Below are 24,597 nucleotides of genomic sequence, written 5' to 3'. Positions count from 1 at the left end.
GACAGGTCCACTTGTGTAATTGCAGGGTCTGGAGTAATTGCACCAAGAATGACAAGAAATCACTACAGACATTATTGAAGACTACAGCGAAGAACAACTCTATTATTATTTATCTATTTATCTATTTATTACCAGTTATAACTTTTAGATCATTTAATTCTGTGTTTGTATGATTTGTGTAAATCGTGTATTTATTTAAAGTATCCTCCAGGTCACCCAAGAAGGATGGGCCCTGCTGAGTCTGGTTCCTCTCAAGGTTTCTTCCTGTAATTTTCAGGGAGTTTTTCCTTGCCACAGTCGCCCTCGGCTTGCTCAACAGGGGTTTTTGTATCTGTTGGTCCTGGATTTTGTAAAGTTGCTTTGAGACAATGTGTATTGTAAAAAGCGCTATATAAATAAAGTTGACTTCACTTGACTTGTCAGCATTTAGCCGACGCCTTTATCCAAAGTAACTGTGACAGTAAACAATTGAGGATTAAGGCCCAACAGCAGAAACAGAAAGCACAAACAGACAGAAACCTCCTGTTGAGCAGCCAAAAGCAACTGATCCACTGTGGTGACCCCTAAATGTGGCAGCATCAGAAAGTGCAGATACAAAATCATCAGTGACATTGAACTTGAACTGATGAATCATGGGTAATCAGTAACTACCTGTCCTGTCATGAATGGAACTAAAGTGGAAAACATACCATTACCATTCTACTAAACAAACAAGGCACAAATGACCATAAACACACTTCTGGATGTATGGAAACACATTCATAATCATTGTGACAGAGTCAAATGTTGATTCTGTTTATTTAAGGTCATTTAGAAGCATTTTTACAAGATTTCGTGTAACAAACATGCAAACAGAGGAAATCAGAGGGGGCAAATATTTCTTGCTACTGTGATGTTGAAAGTCACACACACACACACACACACACACACACACTTACACACACATACGGCTTTCCTCGAATTTCTTTTTTGTGGTCAGACTCGAGGTAAGTAAAGCAGAAAACAACAGGAAGTGAAGAAGGTTTTTGTTCAGCAGTAATTGAGGTAAGTGCACGTTTACTTATGTACTGAAAAATGTCAAATATAAAAATACATAAATAAAAAATATATAACATTAATATAAATAATATTAATATTAATATCGAATAAACCTAAATAAACACAACGTTTATACTGATTTTAACGGCAGTTTGCCAGGTATGATTTCTTCATCATCATCTCATCTGAGAGATTCAGAGAGAACAACATCCTGCTGGCTACAAAGATCGAAAAGAAGAAAAAGCTGACGTCGCACAAGAAGCAAAGAAACGAGGCTTCAACAGAGAAGCAACTCTCACTAAAATTAGGAACTACTGCCTGGACAATTTAAAGAACTTTAAAAATTCTAAAGTTTTTCTCATTTCCTTCAATGATCTTAAAGAATTTGATTTTGAGGAGCTTGTGGACACAATGGAGTCGGAGTTTTCAAAGCAAAAAAAATACACTGTAATACAGTCACTGCCAGTCACATCTGTGGCCATGCTAAATAAGAACATCAGAATATTTGAGAAAGCAGTCTGGGCTGCAGCAGTTTGCTCTGGTGCAGTTGCAGTAGTTCCAGTACCTGGTCTATCATTAGCATGTGTTGCTAGCATTCTAGTGACTTTCTTTACAAGCTGCTGCTTCTCATTCGGCCTTGATGATGAATCGATTGAAAGACTCTCAGAACAAGTCAACAAGCCACATCTGAAATCTTTGATAAAATCTCCACTTGTACAGGCACTGACGTCAACATCAGCAGTGAGACTGCAGCTGTCTGCATTAGCTGGTAGTGCAGCTGTGGAGTATCTGTGCAGTTTGGTACCTGGTGTAGGAAGTGCTGTAGCAGCAGGAATATATTTTACTGTTACTTATAATCTCCTGAAGAAGGGATTAAAAGAGCTTGAAGAGGCAGCACTGATGGTACTGAGAGAGGCGGGGTTAGAGTAATGTACTGATGGTACTGAGAGAGGCGGGTTAGAGTAATGTACTGATGGTTAGAGTAATGTACTGATGGTACTGATGGTTAGAGTAATGTACTGTTGGTACTGATGGTTAGAGTAATGTACTGATGGTACTGATGGTTAGAGTAATGTACTGATGGTTAGAGTAATGTACTGATGGTACTGATGGTTAGAGTAATGTACTGATGGTACTGATGGTTAGAGTAATGTACTGATGGTACTGATGGTTAGAGTAATGTACTGATGGTACTGATGGTTAGAGTAATGTACTGATGGTACTGATGGTTAGAGTAATGTACTGATGGTACTGATGGTTAGAGTAATGTACTGATGGTACTGATGGTTAGAGTAATGTACTGATGGTACTGATGGTTAGAGTAATGTACTGTTGGTACTGATGGTTAGAGTAATGTACTGATGGTACTGATGGTTAGAGTAATGTACTGATGGTTAGAGTAATGTACTGATGGTACTGATGGTTAGAGTAATGTACTGTTGGTACTGATGGTTAGAGTAATGTACTGATGGTACTGATGGTTAGAGTAATGTACTGATGGTACTGATGGTTAGAGTAATGTACTGATGGTACTGATGGTTAGAGTAATGTACTGATGGTTCTGATGGTTAGAGTAATGTACTGATGGTTAGAGTAATGTTCTGTTGGTACTGATGGTTAGAGTAATGTACTGATGGTACTGATGGTTAAAGTAATGTACTGATGGTACTGATGGTTAGAGTAATGTACTGATGGTACTGATGGTTAGAGTAATGTACTGATGGTACTGATGGTTAGAGTAATGTACTGATGGTTCTGATGGTTAGAGTAATGTACTGATGGTACTGATGGTTAGAGTAATGTACTGATGGTACTGATGGTTAGAGTAATGTACTGATGGTACTGATGGTTAGAGTAATGTACTGTTGGTACTGATGGTTAGAGTAATGTACTGATGGTACTGATGGTTAGAGTAATGTACTGATGGTACTGATGGTTAGAGTAATGTACTGATGGTACTGATGGTTAGAGTAATGTACTGATGGTACTGATGGTTAGAGTAATGTACTGATGGTACTGATGGTTAGAGTAATGTACTGATGGTGCTGATGGTTAGAGTAATGTACTGATGGTACTGATGGTTAGAGTAATGTACTGATGGTTCTGATGGTTAGAGTAATGTACTGATGGTACTCATGGTTAGAGTAATGTACTGATGGTACTGATGGTTAGAGTAATGTACTGATGGTACTGATGGTTAGAGTAATGTTCTGATGGTTCTGATGGTTAGAGTAATGTACTGATGGTTAGAGTAATGTACTGATGGTACTGATGGTTAGAGTAATGTACTGATGGTACTGATGGTTAGAGTAATGTACTGATGGTACTGATGGTTAGAGTAATGTACTGATGGTACTGATGGTAAGAGTAATGTACTGATGGTACTGATGGTTAGAGTAATGTACTGATGGTACTGATGGTTAGAGTAATGTACTGATGGTTCTGATGGTTAGAGTAATGTACTGATGGTTAGAGTAATGTACTGATGGTACTGATGGTTAGAGTAATGTACTGATGGTACTGATGGTTAGAGTAATGTACTGATGGTACTGATGGTTAGAGTAATGTACTGATGGTTCTGATGGTTAGAGTAATGTTCTGATGGTACTGATGGTTAGAGTAATGTACTGATGGTACTGATGGTTAGAGTAATGTACTGATGGTACTGATGGTTAGAGTAATGTACTGATGGTTCTGATGGTTAGAGTAATGTACTGATGGTTAGAGTAATGTTCTGATGGTTCTGATGGTTAGAGTAATGTACTGATGGTTAGAGTAATGTACTGATGGTACTGATGGTTAGAGTAATGTACTGATGGTACTGATGGTTAGAGTAATGTTCTGATGGTACTGATGGTTAGAGTAATGTACTGATGGTACTGATGGTTAGAGTAATGTACTGATGGTACTGATGGTTAGAGTAATGTACTGATGGTACTGATGGTTAGAGTAATGTACTGATGGTTCTGATGGTTAGAGTAATGTTCTGATGGTACTGATGGTTAGAGTAATGTACTGATGGTACTGATGGTTAGAGTAATGTACTGATGGTTCTGATGGTTAGAGTAATGTACTGATGGTACTCATGGTTAGAGTAATGTACTGATGGTACTGATGGTTAGAGTAATGTACTGATGGTACTGATGGTTAGAGTAATGTTCTGATGGTTCTGATGGTTAGAGTAATGTACTGATGGTTAGAGTAATGTACTGATGGTACTGATGGTTAGAGTAATGTACTGATGGTACTGATGGTTAGAGTAATGTACTGATGGTTCTGATGGTTAGAGTAATGTACTGATGGTACTGATGGTAAGAGTAATGTACTGATGGTACTGATGGTTAGAGTAATGTACTGATGGTACTGCTGGTTAGAGTAATGTACTGATGGTACTGATGGTTAGAGTAATGTTCTGTTGGTACTGATGGTTAGAGTAATGTACTGATGGTACTGATGGTTAGAGTAATGTACTGATGGTACTGATGGTTAGAGTAATGTACTGATGGTACTGATGGTTAGAGTAATGTACTGATGGTTCTGATGGTTAGAGTAATGTACTGATGGTACTGATGGTTAGAGTAATGTACTGATGGTACTGATGGTTAGAGTAATGTACTGATGCTGCTGATGGTTAGAGTAATGTACTGATGGTACTGATGGTTAGAGTAATGTACTGATGCTGCTGATGGTTAGAGTAATGTACTGATGGTACTGATGGTTAGAGTAATGTACTGATGGTACTGATGGTTAGAGTAATGTACTGATGCTGCTGATGGTTAGAGTAATGTACTGATGGTACTGATGGTTAGAGTAATGTACTGATGGTACTGATGGTTAGAGTGATGTACTGATGGTTTGAGTAATGTACTGATGGTACTGAGAGAGGCGGGGTTAGAGTAATTTAAAAGTTATTAGTGCTAAATAGATTAAAGCTTGTGATGAGTTAAATTTGCTTTTGTGGGAAACACATTTAATGTCACTTATTGCGCATTATAATTATGATTATATTTCTTTTGTTGTTTGTCTCGATTATAGTTTGTTTCAGAATTAAATCTGCTAAAATAATAAAATAATGGCTTGGTAGTTTTACTCTTCTATCATAATAATGGAATTTTATTTAACATGTTATTTTCTTTATATACTTGATCATTTTTTTTTATTGGAGACATTTAAATGTGCAAATCGGTACAATGTATTTTATTATCAATAAAAATACTTTAAAACGTCGAGTGTCTGGTTTACTGACAGATTAAAAAAGTACATTTCTGATGAATCCTTTTGGTTGCTCCCGTGTTTAGGAGTCACCACAGCAGCTCATTTGTTCACATGTTCCATTTCTCAGTTTTTATGAAAGATGCATTTCCATACGTAACCCTCATATTTATCCGGACTTGAGATCGACACTAAAGATATACGCCCCCCAAACAGCTCGGTTTATGTAATACCATGAGTACAAGTCAAGTTAAATTTGTATAGCGCTTTTTACAATACATTTAAATTGTCAGCATTTAGCCGACGCCTTTATCCAAAGCAACTGTGACAGTAAACAATTGAGAATTAAGGCCCAACAGCAGCAACCTGGCAGTAGTGGGGCTTGAACCAGTGAGCTTTTGATTACTAGTCCAGTACCTCAACCGCATCGTCTCAAAGCACCCTTACAGAATCCAGGACCAACAGACAGAAACCTCTTGTTGAGCAGCCAAGAGCAACTGATCCACTGTGGTGACCCCTAAATGTGGCAGCATCAGAAAGTGCAGATACAATATATTCAGTGATTGTGTTTGACATTGAACTTGAACTGATGAATCATGGGTAATCAGTAACTACCTGTCCTGTCATGAATGGAACTAAAGTGGAAAACATACCATTACCATTCTACTAAACAAACAAGGCACAAATGACCATAAACACACTTCTGGATGTATGGAAACACATTCATAATCATTGTGACAGAGTCAAATGTTGATTCTGTTTATTTAAGGTCATTTAGAAACACGGGGGGGGGGGGGATTACTAAACCGTGGGTACGGATTACTAAACCGTGGGTACGGATTACTAAACCGTGGGTACGGATTACTAAACCGAGGGTACGGATTACTAAACCGAGGGTAAGGATTACTAAACCGAGGGTACGAATTACTAAACCGAGGGTAAGGATTACTAAACCGAGGGTAAGGATTACTAAACCGAGGGTACGGATTACTTAAACCGAGGGTACGGATTACTAAACCGTGGGTACGGATTACTAAACCGAGGGTAAGGATTACTAAACCGAGGGTAAGAATTACTAAACCGAGGGTAAGAATTACTAAACCGAGGGTAAGAATTACTAAACCTAGGGTACGGATAACTAAACCGTGGGTAAGGATTACTAAACCGAGGGTAAGGATTACTAAACCGAGGGTAAGGATTACTAAACCGAGGGTACGGATTACTTAAACCGAGGGTACGGATTACTAAACCGAGGGTACGGATTACTAAACCGTGGGTACGGATTACTAAACCGAGGGTAAGAATTACTAAACCGAGGGTAAGAATTACTAAACCGAGGGTAAGGATTACTAAACCGAGGGTACGGATTACTTAAACCGAGGGTACGGATTACTAAACCGAGGGTAAGGATTACTAAACCGAGGGTACGGATTACTTAAACCGAGGGTACGGATTACTAAACCGTGGGTACGGATTACTAAACCGAGGGTAAGGATTACTAAACCGAGGGTAAGAATTACTAAACTTAGGGTACGGATAACTAAACCGTGGGTAAGGATTACTAAACCGAGGGTAAGGATTACTAAACCGAGGGTAAGAATTACTAAACCGAGGGTAAGAATTACTAAACCTAGGGTACGGATAACTAAACCGTGGGTAAGGATTACTAAACCGAGGGTAAGGATTACTAAACCGAGGGTAAGGATTACTAAACCGAGGGTACGGATTACTTAAACCGAGGGTACGGATTACTAAACCGAGGGTACGGATTACTAAACCGTGGGTACGGATTACTAAACCGAGGGTAAGAATTACTAAACCGAGGGTAAGAATTACTAAACCTAGGGTACGGATTACTAAACCGAGGGTACGGATTACTAAACCGAGGGTAAGGATTACTAAACCGTGGGTACGGATTACTAAACCGAGGGTACGGATAACTAAACCGTGGGTAAGAATTACTAAACCGAGGGTACGGATTACTAAACCGTGGGTACGGATTACTTAAACCGAGGGTACGGATTACTAAACCGAGGGTACGGATTACTAAACCGTGGGTACGGATTACTAAACCGAGGGTACGGATTATTAAACCGTGGGTACGGATTACTAAACCGTGGGTACGGATTACTAAACCGTGGGTACGGATTACTTAAACCGAGGGTACGGATTACTAAACCGAGGGTACGGATTACTTAAACCGAGGGTACGGATTACTAAACCGAGGGTACGGATTACTTAAACCGAGGGTACGGATTACTAAACCGAGGGTACGGATTACTTAAACCGAGGGTACGGATTACTAAACCGTGGGTACGGATTACTTAAACCGAGGGTACGGATTACTAAACCGAGGGTACGGATTACTTAAACCGAGGGTACGGATTACTAAACCGAGGGTACGGATTACTAAACCGTGGGTACGGATTACTTAAACCGAGGGTACAGATTACTAAACCGTGGGTACGGATTACTAAACCGAGGGTACGGATTACTAAACCGTGGGTACGGATTACTAAACCGAGGGTACGGATTACTAAACCGTGGGTACGGATTACTAAACCGTGGGTACGGATTACTAAACCGTGGGTACGGATTACTAAACCGAGGGTACGGATTACTAAACCGTGGGTACGGATTACTAAACCGAGGGTACGGATTACTAAACCGAGGGTACGGATTACTAAACCACAGAATGACTTAATCTCTGATCACTCCCTACTAATATATGAAGTGTCCCTGTCCAATAATATACAGCAACCACATCGTTTTAAATGTAAGTGCACTATTACATCTGCAACTGCAGCAGCGTTCATAAACTGCCTACCAGAATTACCAAATATATCAGCATCAGAACCTAAAGAACTAGATCAGGCAACTCAAAACCTAGAGACCGTACTGCACACAACCTTAGATAACGTAGCCCCACTCAAAACTAAACTGATTAGGGAGAAAAAACTTGCTCCTTGGTACAATGACCACACATGCGCACTTAAACAAGCAGCACGGAAATTAGAACGCAAGTGGCGTCACACTACACTGGAGGTGTATAAGATTGCTTGGAAAGATGCTCTAACTGAGTATAAACATGCACTTATAAAAGCTAAATCTTTATGTTATTCATCCCTAATAGAGAAAAATAAAAACAATCCTAGATTCCTTTTTGAGACAGTGTCCAAATTAACTAAAAACGTCAATGAAACTGAATCTAATAACCACCCGACTGTACCAGCGATGATTTTTTTAAATTCTTTAATGACAAGATAGAAAAAATACGACTTCAGAGTCAGAGTGTGTCACTTGCCAATGTTAAGTATGGACTCACTCCGAGCAGCATTGGTGATAATAGTAACGAATTAATCCAACTAAATTCCTTTAATCCAATCTCCCAAAATGAACTAACTGTGTTGATTAAATCATCGAAGTCATCATCGTGTATACTCGATCCTGTTCCAACTCGTTTACTTAAAGATTTACTCCCAGCTATTGTAGAGCCCCTGCTTACATTAATCAATGCATCCCTTAGCCTTGGGTATGTACCTAAACTGTTTAAAAGTGCCGTTATTAAACCCCTGATTAAAAAATCTAATCTTGATCCACATGTTTTATCTAATTATAGGCCAATTTCAAACCTTCCTTTTGTCTATAAAATATTAGAAAAAGTCGTTTCCAAACAATTATGTTCTTATTTGAATGAAAATTGTATTCATGAAAAATTTCAATCAGGATTTAGACCCAACCATAGTACCGAAACCGCATTAATTAGAGTAGTTAACGAGTTATTAATGTCTTCTGATAATGGATGTGTCTCTTTTCTTGTTTTATTAGATCTTAGTGCAGCGTTTGATACGGTCGATCAGAACATTTTACTGGAGAGGCTAGAAAATACAGTAGGTGTTAAAGGACTCGCACTCTCTTGGTTTCAATCATATCTGACTGACCGCTCGCAATTTGTTTATGTAAATAATAAATGCTCAGAAACAACAAAAGTAAAGTGTGGTGTTCCACAGGGGTCGGTACTGGGACCGCTATTATTTACACTCTATATGCTTCCACTAAGAGAAATTATTCATAAACATGGCATAAACTTTCACTGCTATGCAGATGACACACAGCTGTATATATCAGCCAAACCAAATGATACTGACACAATCAGTAAGATAGAAGATTGTGTAAACGATATAAAAAACTGGATGCCGTGTAATTTTCTTTTACTTAATTCAGATAAAACTGAGGTTTTACTTGTTGGCTCTAAAGCTGTGAGGGACGAGTTGTCTAACCTGGTGCTAAACCTAAACACGTTCTCTGTTACTCCCAGCCCAGATGTAAAAAATTGGGTGTCACAATAGATTCAGATCTCTCATTTGATACACACATTAATAATATTACTAGAGTTGCTTTCTATCATTTGCGTAATATTTCTAAAATAAGAAATATACTATCTGTTAAAGACGCCGAAAAACTGATCCATGCGTTTATAACTTCTCGGTTAGATGATTGTAATGCTCTTCTAACAGGATGTTCTGGTAGATCCATAAACAAACTCCAGTTAGTTCAAAATGCAGCAGCTCGAGTGCTAACTAGAACAAAAAAATTTGATCATATTAGTCCTGTTCTATCATCTCTACACTGGCTGCCAGTTAAATTCCGCATTGATTACAAAATACTTTTACTAACCTATAAAGCGCTACATGGTCTGGCTCCACAGTATCTGAGTAAACTTATTAGTCACTACAACCCAGCGCGTCCACTTCGTTCACAACATGCAGGGTTACTTATAGTTCCTAGAATTAAAAAGACCACAGCTGGTGGAAGAGCATTTTCTTACAAAGCTCCACAACTCTGGAATAATCTTCCTGCCTCTGTTCGGGATTCGGACACAGTCTCAATGTTTAAGTCTAGACTGAAAACATATTTATTTTCTCAGGCTTTTGATTAGTATAGACAGAGGCGCAGAGCTTGGGGGTTCTTGGTCATAGAAACTTGTGGTGATCAGGGATGTTGGGTTGCTGTCGTTCTGCCTCTCTTGTCCGATCACTCAGGTTTGGGTAGGAGAGGTGGGCGCTGATGTCCTGTGAAAGCCTTCATGACCTTGTTACCTGCTCGCTCTCCCTTTTAGTTATGCTGTAATAATTAGGGCTGCCGGAGTCTAAAACTCTCTGTAAAACTGTTTTACTCAACTAGCATTGTACATTATTAACTACATTCTCTGTTGTTTTACTCCAAAGGCGTTCTGATGGAAACCTGTTTACCCGCCGAGGTTAAGAATTAAAGTCGAGACTGCCGTGACAACTATGCTGCTCCTGCCGGATGTGACTGGTCTGGAGTAATTGCACCAAGAATGACAAGAAATCACCACAGACTTTATTAAAGACTAGAGCGAATAACAACTCTATCATTATTATTTATTTATTACCAGTTATAACTTTTAGATCATTTAATTCTGTGTTCGTATGCTCTGTGTAAATCGTGTATTTATTTAAAGTTTCCTCCAGGCCACCCAAGAAGGACGGTCCCTGCTGAGTCTGGTTCCTCTCAAGGTTTCTTCCTGTAATTTTCAGGGAGTTTTTCCTTGCCACAGTCGCCCTCAGCTTGCTCAACAGGGGTTTTTGTATCTGTTGGTCCTGGATTTTGTAAAGTTGCTTTGAGACAATGTCTATTGTAAAAAGCGCTATATAAATAAAGTTGACTTGACTCAAGTTTCATCCTTGCAGTTTCACCACTTCTTCTTCTATTGAAGAGAATGACTTTAGTGAGTGTCAGCTTACACAAGTTTGTGTAGCTCTTGATCTCAGACATTTTATTAAGAGCATCATAAAAGTTGGTCATTTCTGAATTTAAAAATGAGTGCAAGGTTTTGACATCTTCTGTGAAGGGTAAAACTTGTGTCTTGTTCATTTTTGCCTCACTGAGGGTTGTACATGCTGCGGCTGAAATTGATTCATTCCATTTGTACTCATGCAAAACCCTGAAGTTGCGTGCAAATTTTGCAAGGTCATCTCGGCCCGTTATGATGCCATTGCATTCCACTGAAGTGGCAATTTTAACCAAACTGTGACCAAGCTTCAGAGCAAGCGATGGAGTCTTGTAACTGTTGGTCTCTTCACAGTAACCAGCAGTGGCTTTCACAGCCTTAATAAGATGGGGGAAATTTGAGGGCTTGACAAAATCTTCAATACACCTAATTGGCGTCAGTCTTCTCACCTCCAGAAGCAGGCGTCCCACCTCACGCATCTTCTGTCTAATGTAATCATTTTTAGTGGCACTTGGCTTTAGTTTATTAAACATCTGCTCACCGAGCAAAATTATGTATTTTTCATTTTTTACCAGAGTACTAACTTCATCGTGCTTAATATCACAGATAATTTTCTGAAATCCTTTAGTGATGTCAGCAGGAAGTTTGTAGTTTAGTGACTGCACTCTTGTTTTGACAGCTGTAGACTCATTACCTTTGGGGTTCTGTGGACAGTTCTTAATGTGCCTATAGAGTGACTTCCTTGCATATAAACCTTGACAGTGGATACAGTGTGTAAAACTATCAGCAGATCCAGATTTCTTGGGCCTTCTACAGGCCACCAAATGTCCCTTACCCTCATCTGCTACAGCAGTATTATGCAAAAAAATTGCCCCTGCTTTTTAACAAACGTAAATGTTGTCTTCTTGCTTTTGATTTCTTGTCAAAGGCAAATGCTTTTGCCACTTCAGCTTCTCCAGAATGTACAGACTGTAGATGTCTTGCTATTTTAGAATAGGGTCGTTTACAATAAAGGCAATATTGCTTCTTACCATAACGCCAAGTTGGATTTTCAAAGTCTGGGATTGGAGAGACATTAAAAGATCTCTTAATTGAAGGATCATTAATGTCAGTATCTTATGAAGAATTCTGACCAAAAACATTGTCTGTGCTTCCTGAAGACTTATTTTCTGCTGGTGTCTTTTGCTGGTTCTTTCTTGCTTCATTTTTGCATTTATTTGGCTTTGCTCCTTCGTGTAGAATTGTGTCAGTATGTGGATCATTAAAAGTAACAGTCAGAGAAGTCACTGTTGAAGTCACTGGAAACATCTGTTTCTGGTACATAGTCCTTGTCACTGTAGTCAGTTATCTCAGAACACTCGGAGCAATCATCAATATCAGTAGAAATCTAAAAAAAGAAAGTCATATGCCATGTTTAGATTATTTTGAAATTTATTTATGTTATTTCGATAATATTTATGTTATTATCGAATTTAAGCATAATTATGCCTTATTTATCATTTCAATTATCAAATGTCAGATAAAAAAAACAAACTTTTAACTGGTAACCAATTACATGGTGAGTAAAAGAGATAAAGGTAATGCCAGAGTTACAGTTTATTAAATAAATGTGCTTGTGCTTTACGAATATTCATACACTCAAATTAAATGACTTAAAATGACTAATTTAACTGGCACAGCTGCATTTAATATAGAAAAGGGTTAGCAAGTTGTGTATTACCACTAGGTAGAAACAACAATTTTACCTCTGCTTTAGTCAGGTCTTCCCTCTCTTCATCAGTATCCAAGAAAGAATCGTGATCAGAAACTGCTCTTTACGGTCTGAAGATCAGCATTTACATTCTAATAGAAGAAAGATATTTAAACTAAACATAAAATTACAAAATATTAAACTTACTATGAACTAAATAGAAGATTGATTTTTTTTAATTGAATTGTAATTATGCTAAGCTACAATATCAGGACTCGACACACACACACTTTCACCCCAAAAAGTGTCTTAGAAAGTCATTTTCAGGACCTCCGTTTACTGACTGTTTAACTGGTTTAAAGTGTTTATTAAGGTGGAATTATTTACATTGTATGTGTTTAAACTGTGTTTAAATAATGCATGTTTACCTTCACCGCTCTGATTTCTCCTCTCTGCCCATCAGAACAGTCAGGTTCAGCAGGTGACTTGCTGGTTTTTGTCTTTTCCTAAAAAGTTAGAATGAAATAAGACATGAATACATTACAGTAGCATTAATAACACCAATCTATTTAGTATAGATAAAATTATATTTAATATATGGGATTTTTAAGTTAAAATCAGAAAACTAAACTAAACTAATTTTATGTTTAAACTACTATAGTGCTTGCTTTACATTTACCTGTGAACGCCATGGCCAAGATGAATCTCCATAATTAAATGTTAATTCTTCCCCTGGAGCAATGTTCTGAACCGCAAACAAGCACAAGTGTGGCCTTCCATTAACGATTATTTTCTTTATGTTACAGTTTGGGTTTCTGTGAGCATCATTTACTAATCTTCCCAGATTCTTCTCTATAGAAGCATCCAAGCTGAAAAAAGTTTTATAATCAAAAACTGTAAACACAATTGAAGGTTTATTTTATGGATAATAAATTGCACAGGTTATTCTGAAAAAAATAAATCTTAATTCACAGCTATATATTTTTAAATGCCTTTCATTTGTTTAAACCGTTGTACAGTATGGTTTACTGTAATGTAAAAGCTCAGAAACAGCTAAACTAAGCCTAAAAAATACTGTAAATAGCAGCAACTTACCAGAAATTCTGTCTATTCCATTCAAAGTCAAACAAAAAACTATTTTGTCTTTCTGAGTATCTTCTTTGTCTTTCAAAGGACTCCTGTTGCGAAATAAGGTCCCCTCGATATTCGAGGACAAAGCTTCCTTTTTCAATAAGCACAAGAGCAAATACTCCCCTTCCTAGCATAAAAATCAGATATTATTTACTCTAAGAAAAAAAAAAAAACTGTTTAAATGTCATTCATATTAACCATTCAGTCAACGTACCACTACTTTAAAGAAAGAGACTGTAAAATAATACTGCAAAACTACTGTAAAGAAAGAAAAATTAGACCTACCTTTATACTCGTTAATAAATCTCTCTTCAAACCATGGTTTATCTGTGCCTGAAAGAATGTGTTCAACAGCATCTTTTGTGGGGCTTCGCCTAGTTCTTCTTGACATCGTTCTTCCATACAGAATCCAACTTGAAGCTATGAATTAAAAGAAATACATAAAAAATATAATTTATAACATACTCATTCATGACCAAATAACTCTAACCACTTAGTGTACTGTAACATTATGAAATGAATATGCCTCCCTTCATCCTTACTGATGAAGTTTTATATTCATGCATAATATTTTTACAGCAGTTTTGCAAAGAGGCAATTTTTTGTCCTCAGGGACAAATGCATTAGAATATTAAGGACCTCTTAAAGGTTAATTATTTGGGTTTTAGATTTACAAGAAGGGGGTTATAATGTTATGCCTGATTGGTGTATGCTATTACTAATATTGTTTAGTAATACCTCTTATCCAAAATCAAAATGTAAATGCATTTTATTTAACTTGTACCTGTAACCTGTACCTGACAATGATATTTGAACAATAACAGGTAACATATACTATTTTAATTGTATTTTTATTATGTTTCCGATGTGAAAGTTGCATATTAAATAGTGGGTTAAGACCCGAAATTCATTGAATCCTACTCCTTTAGGACCCTGTCTTGCAAAGACGTTCTTTCGCTGATATCCGCCCACTTGCGGCATAAGCCCCTCCTACTTGCGGGTACCCGCCCACTTGCGGCATAAGCCCCTCCTACTCACGGTTCTCTGGTCTGCAGAGTAGAGGTGGGCGATACCGGGAATTTTGGTATCGATCCGATACCAAGTAAATGCAGGGCCAGTTTTGCCGATATTGATACCGATACCGATACTTTTTCATATTTAAGCTTCATAGATCCAAAGGATCCAAAAGACCTAGGATAGAATTTCGCCAAACATTGTACGTGACAACAAAATACTTTATTATCACAATCAACATTTTTGTTTAGAAACAATGGAACAGTAACAAAACAAAGTTTGCCTTAACATTAGGAAAATAAATCTTTTTTGAGGTAGAAAAGGAGAAACCACAATACAAAAATAAAATAAAAATTCTCCCCTCACTAGACATCTTTTCTAGTTCTTTCTTTTTTTCTTTCTTTTTTCAAATAGAATTGTTCTTAGGAAAAACAATAAAAAATAAGGAATTTTCTTCCTTTCAGTGCAATTCTGTTTTTTTCTTAAATAAACAGAGTGTAAAAAAATATCACTCAACACAACTTAAAACAAAATCTCCTGAGGTAGAGGGCTGACAAACCACAATACAACAAAATTAACACACCACAACAAATACTGTAAACAGTTTCAAACTTATTCTGTTTTTCAAGTCGAACAATACAAGAAAATAATACAAAGAATAAGGAATTTCTTCCCTTCAGTGCACTTCTGGCTTTGAACAAAATAAAAACAATAAGTGAAAATTAAATAAAGAAAGTATAAATAAAGAAAGAATAAGTTAAGGGCCCACAGGCCCCCCCCTGTTGAGAACAAAGGATTAGAGGTTTTTATTTAAGAACAGTATCATGTCTCTCTCCGTACTGTGACGTGTCGACTCGAGGAGAGCGCTGAGTGGGCGGGTCAGGCTGAGCCTACCTGCTTGGTTTTTCTGAATGCTGATCTTACATTTACATTTTCAGCATTTATCAGACGCTTTTATCCAAAGCGACTTACACAATGAGCTGAACACGATGAGCAATTGAGGGTTAAGGGCCTTGCTCAGGGACCCAACAGTGGCAACTTGGTGGTAGTGGGGCTTGAACCGGCAACCTTCTGTTTACTAGTCCAGTACCTTAACCACTGAGCTATCACTACCTGCATGGACGGGGGGGGGGGGGGGGGGGGGAAGGGGTGCGTTGCTCCGTGCTGTGTGACTCAACGCTACTCTTATAGACAGAGATACTTTGATGAATCCGCGTGCGCAGCAGTCAGTGCGTGCGGGAGAGAAAAAAAGCTTGAGTATCGATCTTTTTACACAAGTATTGCTCAATATCAATACCAGCGTTGGTATCGATATTATCGATATTTGGATCGATCCGCCCACCTCTACTGCAGAGATACATACTTGTCTTGAAGTGGGGTAAAACTTTTTCGCGCGTCCACTAGTTGGCGTGCACACTCGTGAGCCAAAAGTGCTACACCCACATTCCAGTATGTTTCAGGCCTGAGGAAAATTTTAGGACATCAAAAAAACTGATGGCGTGGTCAGAAAAATCAGGACCTCATTTTAGGTCCTAACATGCGCCGAGGTCCTGATAGTGTTGGTGTGTTTTCTGATTAAAGTCCTGACTTTTCACAAAAACACACGCGCGCACACACACACACACACACACACACAGAGCTTTCTTTGTATTTTTTTTTGTGGTCATGACTCGAGGCAAGTAAAGCAGAACACAAAAGGAAGTGAAGACGGTTTTTCGTTATGCAAATCAACTGCATATAAGGTTGGGGTATTCAACACCAGCTCAGCCCAGTGGAAGAAGGTCTTTGTTCAGCAGTAAAAGAGGTAAGTGCACGTTTACTTATTTACTGAAAAATGTCAAATATAAAACTACATAAGTTAAAAATATTTATAATAATATAAATATACATATATATGTATAATTTGTTAATAATATTAATGTACATAAATGTTAATTTCTGTGTATAATGGCAGTGCTGAGATATCAGTAAGTTTCCTGTGACTGAATGGTGATTGAGTTCTGAGTTTTTTAGATCGATTTTTAGTTCGATTTTTAGAAAACTCACAATAAACGTCTAAAAGAACCAAAAAAGAAAGAAACAAAATGCTGTAAAAAGTATGTTTGTATTTGCCCAGTTCTATTTTTTCTATTCTTTCATGTATATCACTCTTCTATGTTTCAGATCATCAAACTAGTGTTAATATCAAATAAACCTCAATAAAGTTTATACTGATTTCTACAGAGGGGTCACTAACAAAAAAAATATGTGAAGAGCAAAATCCGTACCCACGGTTTAGTGATCCGTACCCATGGTTTAGTAATCTGTACCCACGGTTTAGTAATCCGTACCCATGGTTTAGTAATCTGTACCCTCGGTTTAGTAATCCGTACCCACGGTTTAGTAATCCGTACCCTTGGAATTCGTACCCACGGTTTAGGAAACCGTATCCACGGTTTAGTAATCCGTACCCACGGTTTAGTAATCTGTACCCACGGTTTAGTGATCCGTACCCATGGTTTAGTTATCTGTACCCTCGGTTTAGTAATCTGTACCCATGGTTTAGTTATCTGTACCCACGGTTTAGTAATCCGTACCCTCGGTTTAGTTATCTGTACCCTCGGTTTAGTTATCTGTACCCACGGTTTAGTAATCCGTACCCTCGGTTTAGTTATCTGTACCCTCGGTTTAGTAATCTGTACCCATGGTTTAGTTATCTGTACCCACGGTTTAGTAATCCGTACCCTCCATTTAGTAATCCGTACCCTCGGTTTAGTAATCTGCACCTTTGGTTTAGTAATCTGTACCCTCGGTTTAGTAATCCGTACCTTCGGTTTAGTAATCTGTACCCTTGGATTTGTAAACTGCACCCACGGATTTGTAAACTGTACCCTCAGTTTTAAAATCCGACCGCGGTCACGCTATCTGCGCTAAAAGTTTTTACTGTGCGTCTAAACCCCATTTTACGGTAATACAGTTGTGAAGCATTGAAGAGGATAAATCAGCTCTTTACAGCTTAATATACAAAACCTACCGAGTTCTGATACACAAACATTTACCAGAAAGAAAAGTTACAACCTACATGTAGATCTAAAACGTTACATTCAGACCTTCTGTTATTAATAAAATCTATACATTTTTAAAACCACTTTCCTACCTACTCGTTATACATCCTTCTATTTATATTTTAACTACATAAGCACATACCATGGTAAAATTATACAAATGGATCATTTTAAAATTCCATTAAAAACAAGTGGAATTGTTATAGATTCATTTTAGAGCTCTAATAAAATGAGCAAATCTAATAATTATCAAATCACTCCACTATATTTTTGAAGAGCATCAACTCTGTTATTAATGAAATACATTTCAGAAATTTTTACTGTAGTAATCTGGGCTGATGGGATGGCAAACTTATTAAAAAGTCAAATCAAAGTGTTATTAAACGCCACCCCCACAATCATAAAGAACTCTAGTACTCATCTTGTGATTTACTTTAGGAATTGAGAATAATAGGGCTACAAACCGTGTGTCTGTTCGGTTGTTTCAAGACCACACTTTGAAGTCAAATAAAATAATCAAATCACATTGTTATCAAATGACCCCCATCCACTCATAAAGTACACTTACTGTAATTCTTATCTTGGTATTTTAAGACGGTTTTACTGTAAGAATTGGGAGTAATGGGATGGCAAACCTACGTAAAGTGAAATGTACAGTATAAATATCTGAGCCAGTAGAACAGTAAGTATTCTTCAAGTGTCTGGTGGGGTGATTTGATAATTATTAGATTTGCTCATTTTATTAGAGCTCTAAAATGAATCTATAACAATTCCACTTGTTTTTAATGGAATTTTAAAATGATCCATTTGTATAATTTTACCATGGTATGTGCTTATGTAGTTAAAATATAAATAGAAGGATGTATAACGAGTAGGTAGGAAAGTGGTTTTAAAAATGTATAGATTTTATTAATAACAGAAGGTCTGAATGTAACGTTTTAGATCTACATGTAGGTTGTAACTTTTCTTTCTGGTAAATGTTTGTGTATCAGAACTCGGTAGGTTTTGTATATTAATTAAGCAGTAAAGAAATATTTTACCCTCTTCAATGCTTCACAACTGTATTACCGTAAAATGGGGTTTAGATGCACAGTAAAACTTTTAGTGCAGATAGCGTGACCGCGGTCGGATTTTAAAACTAAGGGTACAGTTTACAAATCCGTACATATGGATTACTAAACTGTGGGTACAGATTACTAAACTGAGGGTACAGTTTACAAATCCGTGGGTACAGTTCAAAATTGCGTGGGTACAGTTCACAAATCCATGGGTACGGATTACAAATCCGTGGATACAGATTTTGCTCTTCACATATTTTTTTCCATTAGTGACCCCTAAGGGGCTCCGTAGATTTCAATTGTTAAATGAAAAATACTGTTCGGTCTTACCAGACTGTGTGAAAAAGTATTCGCTCCCTGAGCTACTAAATCAACCAGTTGACCAAACATCCAGACATGATGACTGTCAGACCTCCTGAATCTAAACATCACTAAAATAGTGATTTGTAAACTGTACCCACGGATTTGTAATCCGTACCCTCAGTTTAGTAATCTGTACCCACAGTTTAGTAATCCATATGTACGGATTTGTAAGCTGTACCCTTAGTTTTAAAATCCGACCACGGTCACGCTATCTGTGTATAGAACCGGTGTGTTTGCTATCATGGAGCAGAACATGATGCAACATTTCAAACAAACTACCTATCTAAAAAAAAAAAAAAAAAAAAAAAAAAAAAAAAAAATTTCCTTCAGGATAAATAAAGTATCTATCTATCTATCTATCTATCTATCTATCTATCTATCTATCTATCATCTATCTATCTATCTATCTATCTATCTATCTATCTATCTATCTATCTATCTTTTTACAATACACATTATCTCAAAGCAACTTTACAGAATCCAGGACTGACAGACCAAAAGCCCTTGTTGAGCAGCCGAGGGCGACAGTGGCACGAAAAACTCCCTTTAAATTGCAGGAAGAAACCTTGAGAGGAACCAGACTCAGTGGAGACCTCCTTTCTTCTTGAGTGGCCTGGAGGATACTTTAAATAAATAGGATTTACACAAATCATACTAACACAGAATTAAACTGAACTAAATGTTACAACTAGCAAAATAACTGGAGTTTTAGTCCAGTCTGTGATACCAGAAGAACGTTGTGTTTTTGTGCAACAGTAGTTCCAAGCTTACTGGACTAGCAGTTAGAAGGTGGCTGGTGTAAGCTCCACATTTGCCTAGTCACCACTGCTGGACCTTTAGGCAATGCTCTTAAACCTTGATGGCTTGGATCAATCATTATCCAAAGTGGTCTTTCAGTTGAAGCCCAGCATTTCTTTTCTTCAGTACACCACACATTCACATTTTCCAAAGCGACTTACAGGGGTAAGGGCTCAGTGAAGAGATGTTTTAAGCAATGATTTGAAATGTGTGAGGGAGGAAGCAGAGTGGAGAGTAAGAGGGAGGGAATTCCAGAGGCGAGGGGCAGCACAGCTGAATGAACGGCCGCCCATAGTAGCCCACTTGAACCTTGGTACAGCCAATAGATCGGAGCCAGAGGACCTAAGATTGCGGAAGAGTGGTAAGTGAGTAAGTCGGCTAAGTATACCGGGGCCAGGTCATGTAGAGCCTTAAACGTGAGTAGGAGTATTTTATATTTCATCCTCAAGAAGGAGGGTAACCAGTGCAGTTTAGCCAAGACAGGTGTAATATGGTCACATTTTTTGGAAAAGGTTAGGATCTGAGCAGCAGCATTTTGGATGCGTTGAAGGGAGCGGAGAGTTTTGGCAGGAAGCCCATATAAAATTGAATTGCAGTAGTCAAGCCGGGAGGTAACTAGAGCATGTACCAGAGTCTCAGCAGAGTCTTGCGAAAGCAGAGGACGTAGGCGAGAGATATTGCGCAGGTGAAAATAGGCGGATTTGGAAACCGATGCTAGATGAGAGTCAAAAGACAGGTGTGAATCGAAGAGGACACCAAGATTGTGGGCACAATTTGTAAGACAGATGACAGTGGAACCAATATTAAGAGCAGCATCTGAGAAAGTAGAGAGGGCAGATTTGGGGTCAATATAAAGAAGCTCTGTTTTATGCGCATTAAGCATTAAGTAATTGTTATGCAGCCAGAAATGTAACTTTTGTATGCAACTGGTAAGCGAGGGAGGAGGCACGGGGTCAGAGGGTTTGAAGCTAATATATAGCTGAGTATCGTCAGCATAGCAATGGAAGCTCAGACCATACTGGCGTACAATGCGGCCAAGAGGGAGCATGTAGATGGGGAAGAGGAGGGGTCCAAGGACTGATCCCTGGGGTACACCTTGTAGAAAAGGAACGGTAGCTGATGATTGGTGACCAATACGAACAAATTGACACCTGCCAGTGAGATACGACTTAAACCAGGAGAGAGCTGTTGTCCATGAGACCAATCTCAGACAGACGTGCCAATAAAATGTTATGATTAATTTGGATCTTTGAATTTGGATATTTGCATCCAGGTAGTCGAGCAGCTGGGAGGCTACAACTCTTTCTAGAATTTTAGCGAGGAATTGAAGGTTGGAAATGGGCCTAAAATTGCTGAGTATGGACTGGTCTAATCCGGGTTTCTTGATGACAGGGGTGACAGCAGCAAGTTTCAAGTCACCAGGAACCAATCCAGAGCTAAGTGAAAGATCAACAATGTGGGAGATGGGAACAGATAGAGTAGAACAGCAGAGTTTGAGAAGGGCAGTAGGAGCAGGGTCAAGGAAAGAGGTGGCAGATTTCGATGTAGATATAATTCTCTCAATGGTACCGGCGTCAACAGTGGAGAAACACGGGAACGAGCAAGAGGAAGGAGAAATGTAAGAACCGGATTTTGAGGAGACACTTTATCTTGAAAGAAAATGAGAAAGGAGTTACAGAGATCAGACGAGGCAGTGAAAAGAGTTGGATGGGGGACACAGAAGCTTATTAACAATAGAAAAAAGTTGAGACGTTATTGCCAGCTTTTTTAGGGCTCAGAATCTTAACCACCATGTATTCAAAAGAAGAAACCTTTGGGGAGTTACAGATACAGAGATTAATAGCCTGGGAGAAGAGCACAGCCAAGCCGCCGTCTCTCCCAGAGGCCCTAGGGGACGAAAGATGCTTAAATCCCACCGGTGCAGCTGTGTTCAGATGGATATAGTCATTAGGCTGTTGCCAGGTTTCAGTCAGAAAGAGAAGGTCAATGTTTTTATGAGTAATGCAATCACTGAGTAGAACAGCCTTGTCAGTGAGTGAACGACAGTTAAATAGTGCCATAGTGAGCAAGCAATTATGAGAAGACAGAGCAGGTGGGACGTTAGGACGAGGTATCGCACGTAGTACGCCAGGATCAGCGCCGCGAGGATGCCAGGATGAACGCTTCCTGGGACGACGATCAGTAGCAAAATAGCACTGATATCGTTGAATAAAAAGGGAAAAAAGAAAGTAGACCGGAGTGGAGCGGCAATCATAACAACCGGCGCGCGTCATACCCAAACCGGAAGGTAGCTTTACCTTCAATAAAGCTTGAATACAATTCTGACCAATTTTTATTCTATTCTTATGTCGCATTTTTTGTTTGACAATAAATTCCAATAAACATTCAAATGTATTTAACATGTAATCATGTAATTAAATTTTTTTTTCCCTTCTTACAGGAGTGAATAAGTAAAAACTGCTGTTTCATTAAACACACCAAGCAACTGGAGCTGAGCTACAATAACTGTAACACAAACATCAGAAGCTGATCTGTTCATACTGTAACAATGAGTCAAGATTCTGACGTAACTGCAATATTAGAGGCTTCAGGAGAGTCCACTTTGGAAAGAGCATATGAAAAAGCACAAGAGAAACAGGACCAGTTGAATAACGTCTCACTGGACGTTGCTGTAACTGGAGAATCAGGAGCAGGAAAGTCGACTTTCATTAATGCAATCAGAGGACTGAGAGATGATGATGAAGGTGCAGCTGCAACTGGAGTTACTGAAACCACCACTGAACCAACCCCTTACCTACACCCAACAATGCCTAATGTGACTTTCTGGGACCTTCCAGGAATTGGAACCAAAAAGTTTAAGGTTAAAAAATATCTTAAGAAGATGCAGTTTGCCAGGTATGATTTCTTCATCATCATCTCATCAGGGAGACTTGGAGAGAACGACGTCCTGCTGGCCAAAAAGATCAAAAAGAAGAAAAAGCTGTTTTACTTTGTCAGATCAAAGATAGACGTTGACGTCGCACAAGAAGAGAAGAAACGAGACTTCAACAGAGAAGAAACTCTGGCAAAAATTAGGAACGACTGCCTGGCACATTTGAAGGACTTTAAAAATCCTAAAGTTTTTCTCATTTCCTCCTATGATGATTCTGCATTTGATTTTGAGGAGCTTGAGGGCACACTGATGTCAGAGCTTCCAGAGCATAAACGATACGCTCTAATAGAGTCAGTACCAGTCACTTCTGTGGCCATACTGAAGAGGAAAGTCAGAATGTTTAAGATAGCAGCCTGGGTTGCAGCCGCTTCCTCTGGTGGAGTTGCAGCAGCTCTAGTACCTGATCTAACATTAGCATGTGATGTTGGCATTCTAGTGACTTTCTTTACTAGTTGCTACTTCTCGTTTGGCCTTGATGATGAATCAATTGAAAGTCTCTCAAAACGAGTCAACAAGCCACATTTAACATCTTTGAAAAAATCTTCACTTGTAGAGGCACTGGTGTCAAAATCAGCCACAAGATTAGATGAAGATTTACCTGAGAAGTATCGGCGCAATTTGAAACCTGGTGTAGTAAATGCTGTAGCAGCAGGATATTCTTTTAATAGTACATATAAGCTCCTGAAGAGTGGACTGGAAGAGCTTGAAGCGGATGCGCTGATGATACTGAGGGAGGCCGGGTTAGAGTAATGTACTGATGGTACTGAGAGAGGCCGGGTTAGAGTAATGTACTGATGGTACTGATGGTTAGAGTAATGTACTGATGGTTAGAGTAATGTACTGATGGTTAGAGTAATGTACTGATGGTACTGAGAGAGGCCGGGTTAGAGTAATGTACTGATGATACTGAGGGAGGCCGGGTTAGAGTAATGTACTGATGATACTGAGGGAGGCCGGGTTAGAGTAATGTACTGATGGTACTGAGAGAGGCGGGGTTAGAGTAATGTACTGATGGTACTGAGAGAGGCCGGGTTAGAGTAATGTACTGATGGTACTGATGGTTAGAGTAATGTACTGATGGTTAGAGTAATGTACTGATGGTTAGAGTAATGTACTGATGGTACTGAGAGAGGCCGGGTTAGAGTAATGTACTGATGATACTGAGGGAGGCCAGGTTAAAGTAATGTACTGATGGTTAGAGTAATGTACTGATGGTACTGATGGTTAGAGTAATGTACTGATGGTACTGAGAGAGGCGGGGTTAGAGTAATGTACTGATGGTACTGAGAGAGGCCGGGTTAGAGTAATGTACTGATGGTACTGAGAGAGGCCGGGTTAGAGTAATGTACTGATGGTTAGAGTAATGTACTGATGGTGTTGATGGTTAGAGTAATGTACTGATGGTACTGATGGTTAGAGTAATGTACTGATGGTACTGATGGTTAGAGTAATGTACTGATGGTACTGATGGTTAGAGTAATGTACTGATGGTACTGATGGTTAGAGTAATGTACTGATGGTACTGAGAGAGGCTGGGTTAGAGTAATGTACTGATGGTACTG

At 38.6% G+C, this 24,597-nt stretch overlaps 1 protein-coding gene across 1 annotated transcript; it reads left to right on the top strand.

Moving 5' to 3' along the window:
* Window positions 1-22,642: 22,642 nt before the first annotated feature.
* Window positions 22,643-23,785, top strand: LOC134317575 (interferon-gamma-inducible GTPase 10-like; the record flags this gene model as incomplete). The annotated part of the gene is made up of 1 exon (XM_062998287.1): window positions 22,643-23,785. A coding segment is annotated over one exon (1,143 nt), but the record flags the coding sequence as incomplete, so codon positions are not given.
* Between the last annotated feature and the right edge of the window lie 812 nt (window positions 23,786-24,597).

This window comes from Trichomycterus rosablanca, chromosome 1 (assembly GCF_030014385.1).
Source record: "Trichomycterus rosablanca isolate fTriRos1 chromosome 1, fTriRos1.hap1, whole genome shotgun sequence".
Classification (NCBI taxonomy): Eukaryota; Metazoa; Chordata; class Actinopteri; order Siluriformes; family Trichomycteridae; genus Trichomycterus; species Trichomycterus rosablanca.
This window is presented reverse-complemented; position numbering and strand designations above follow the sequence as displayed.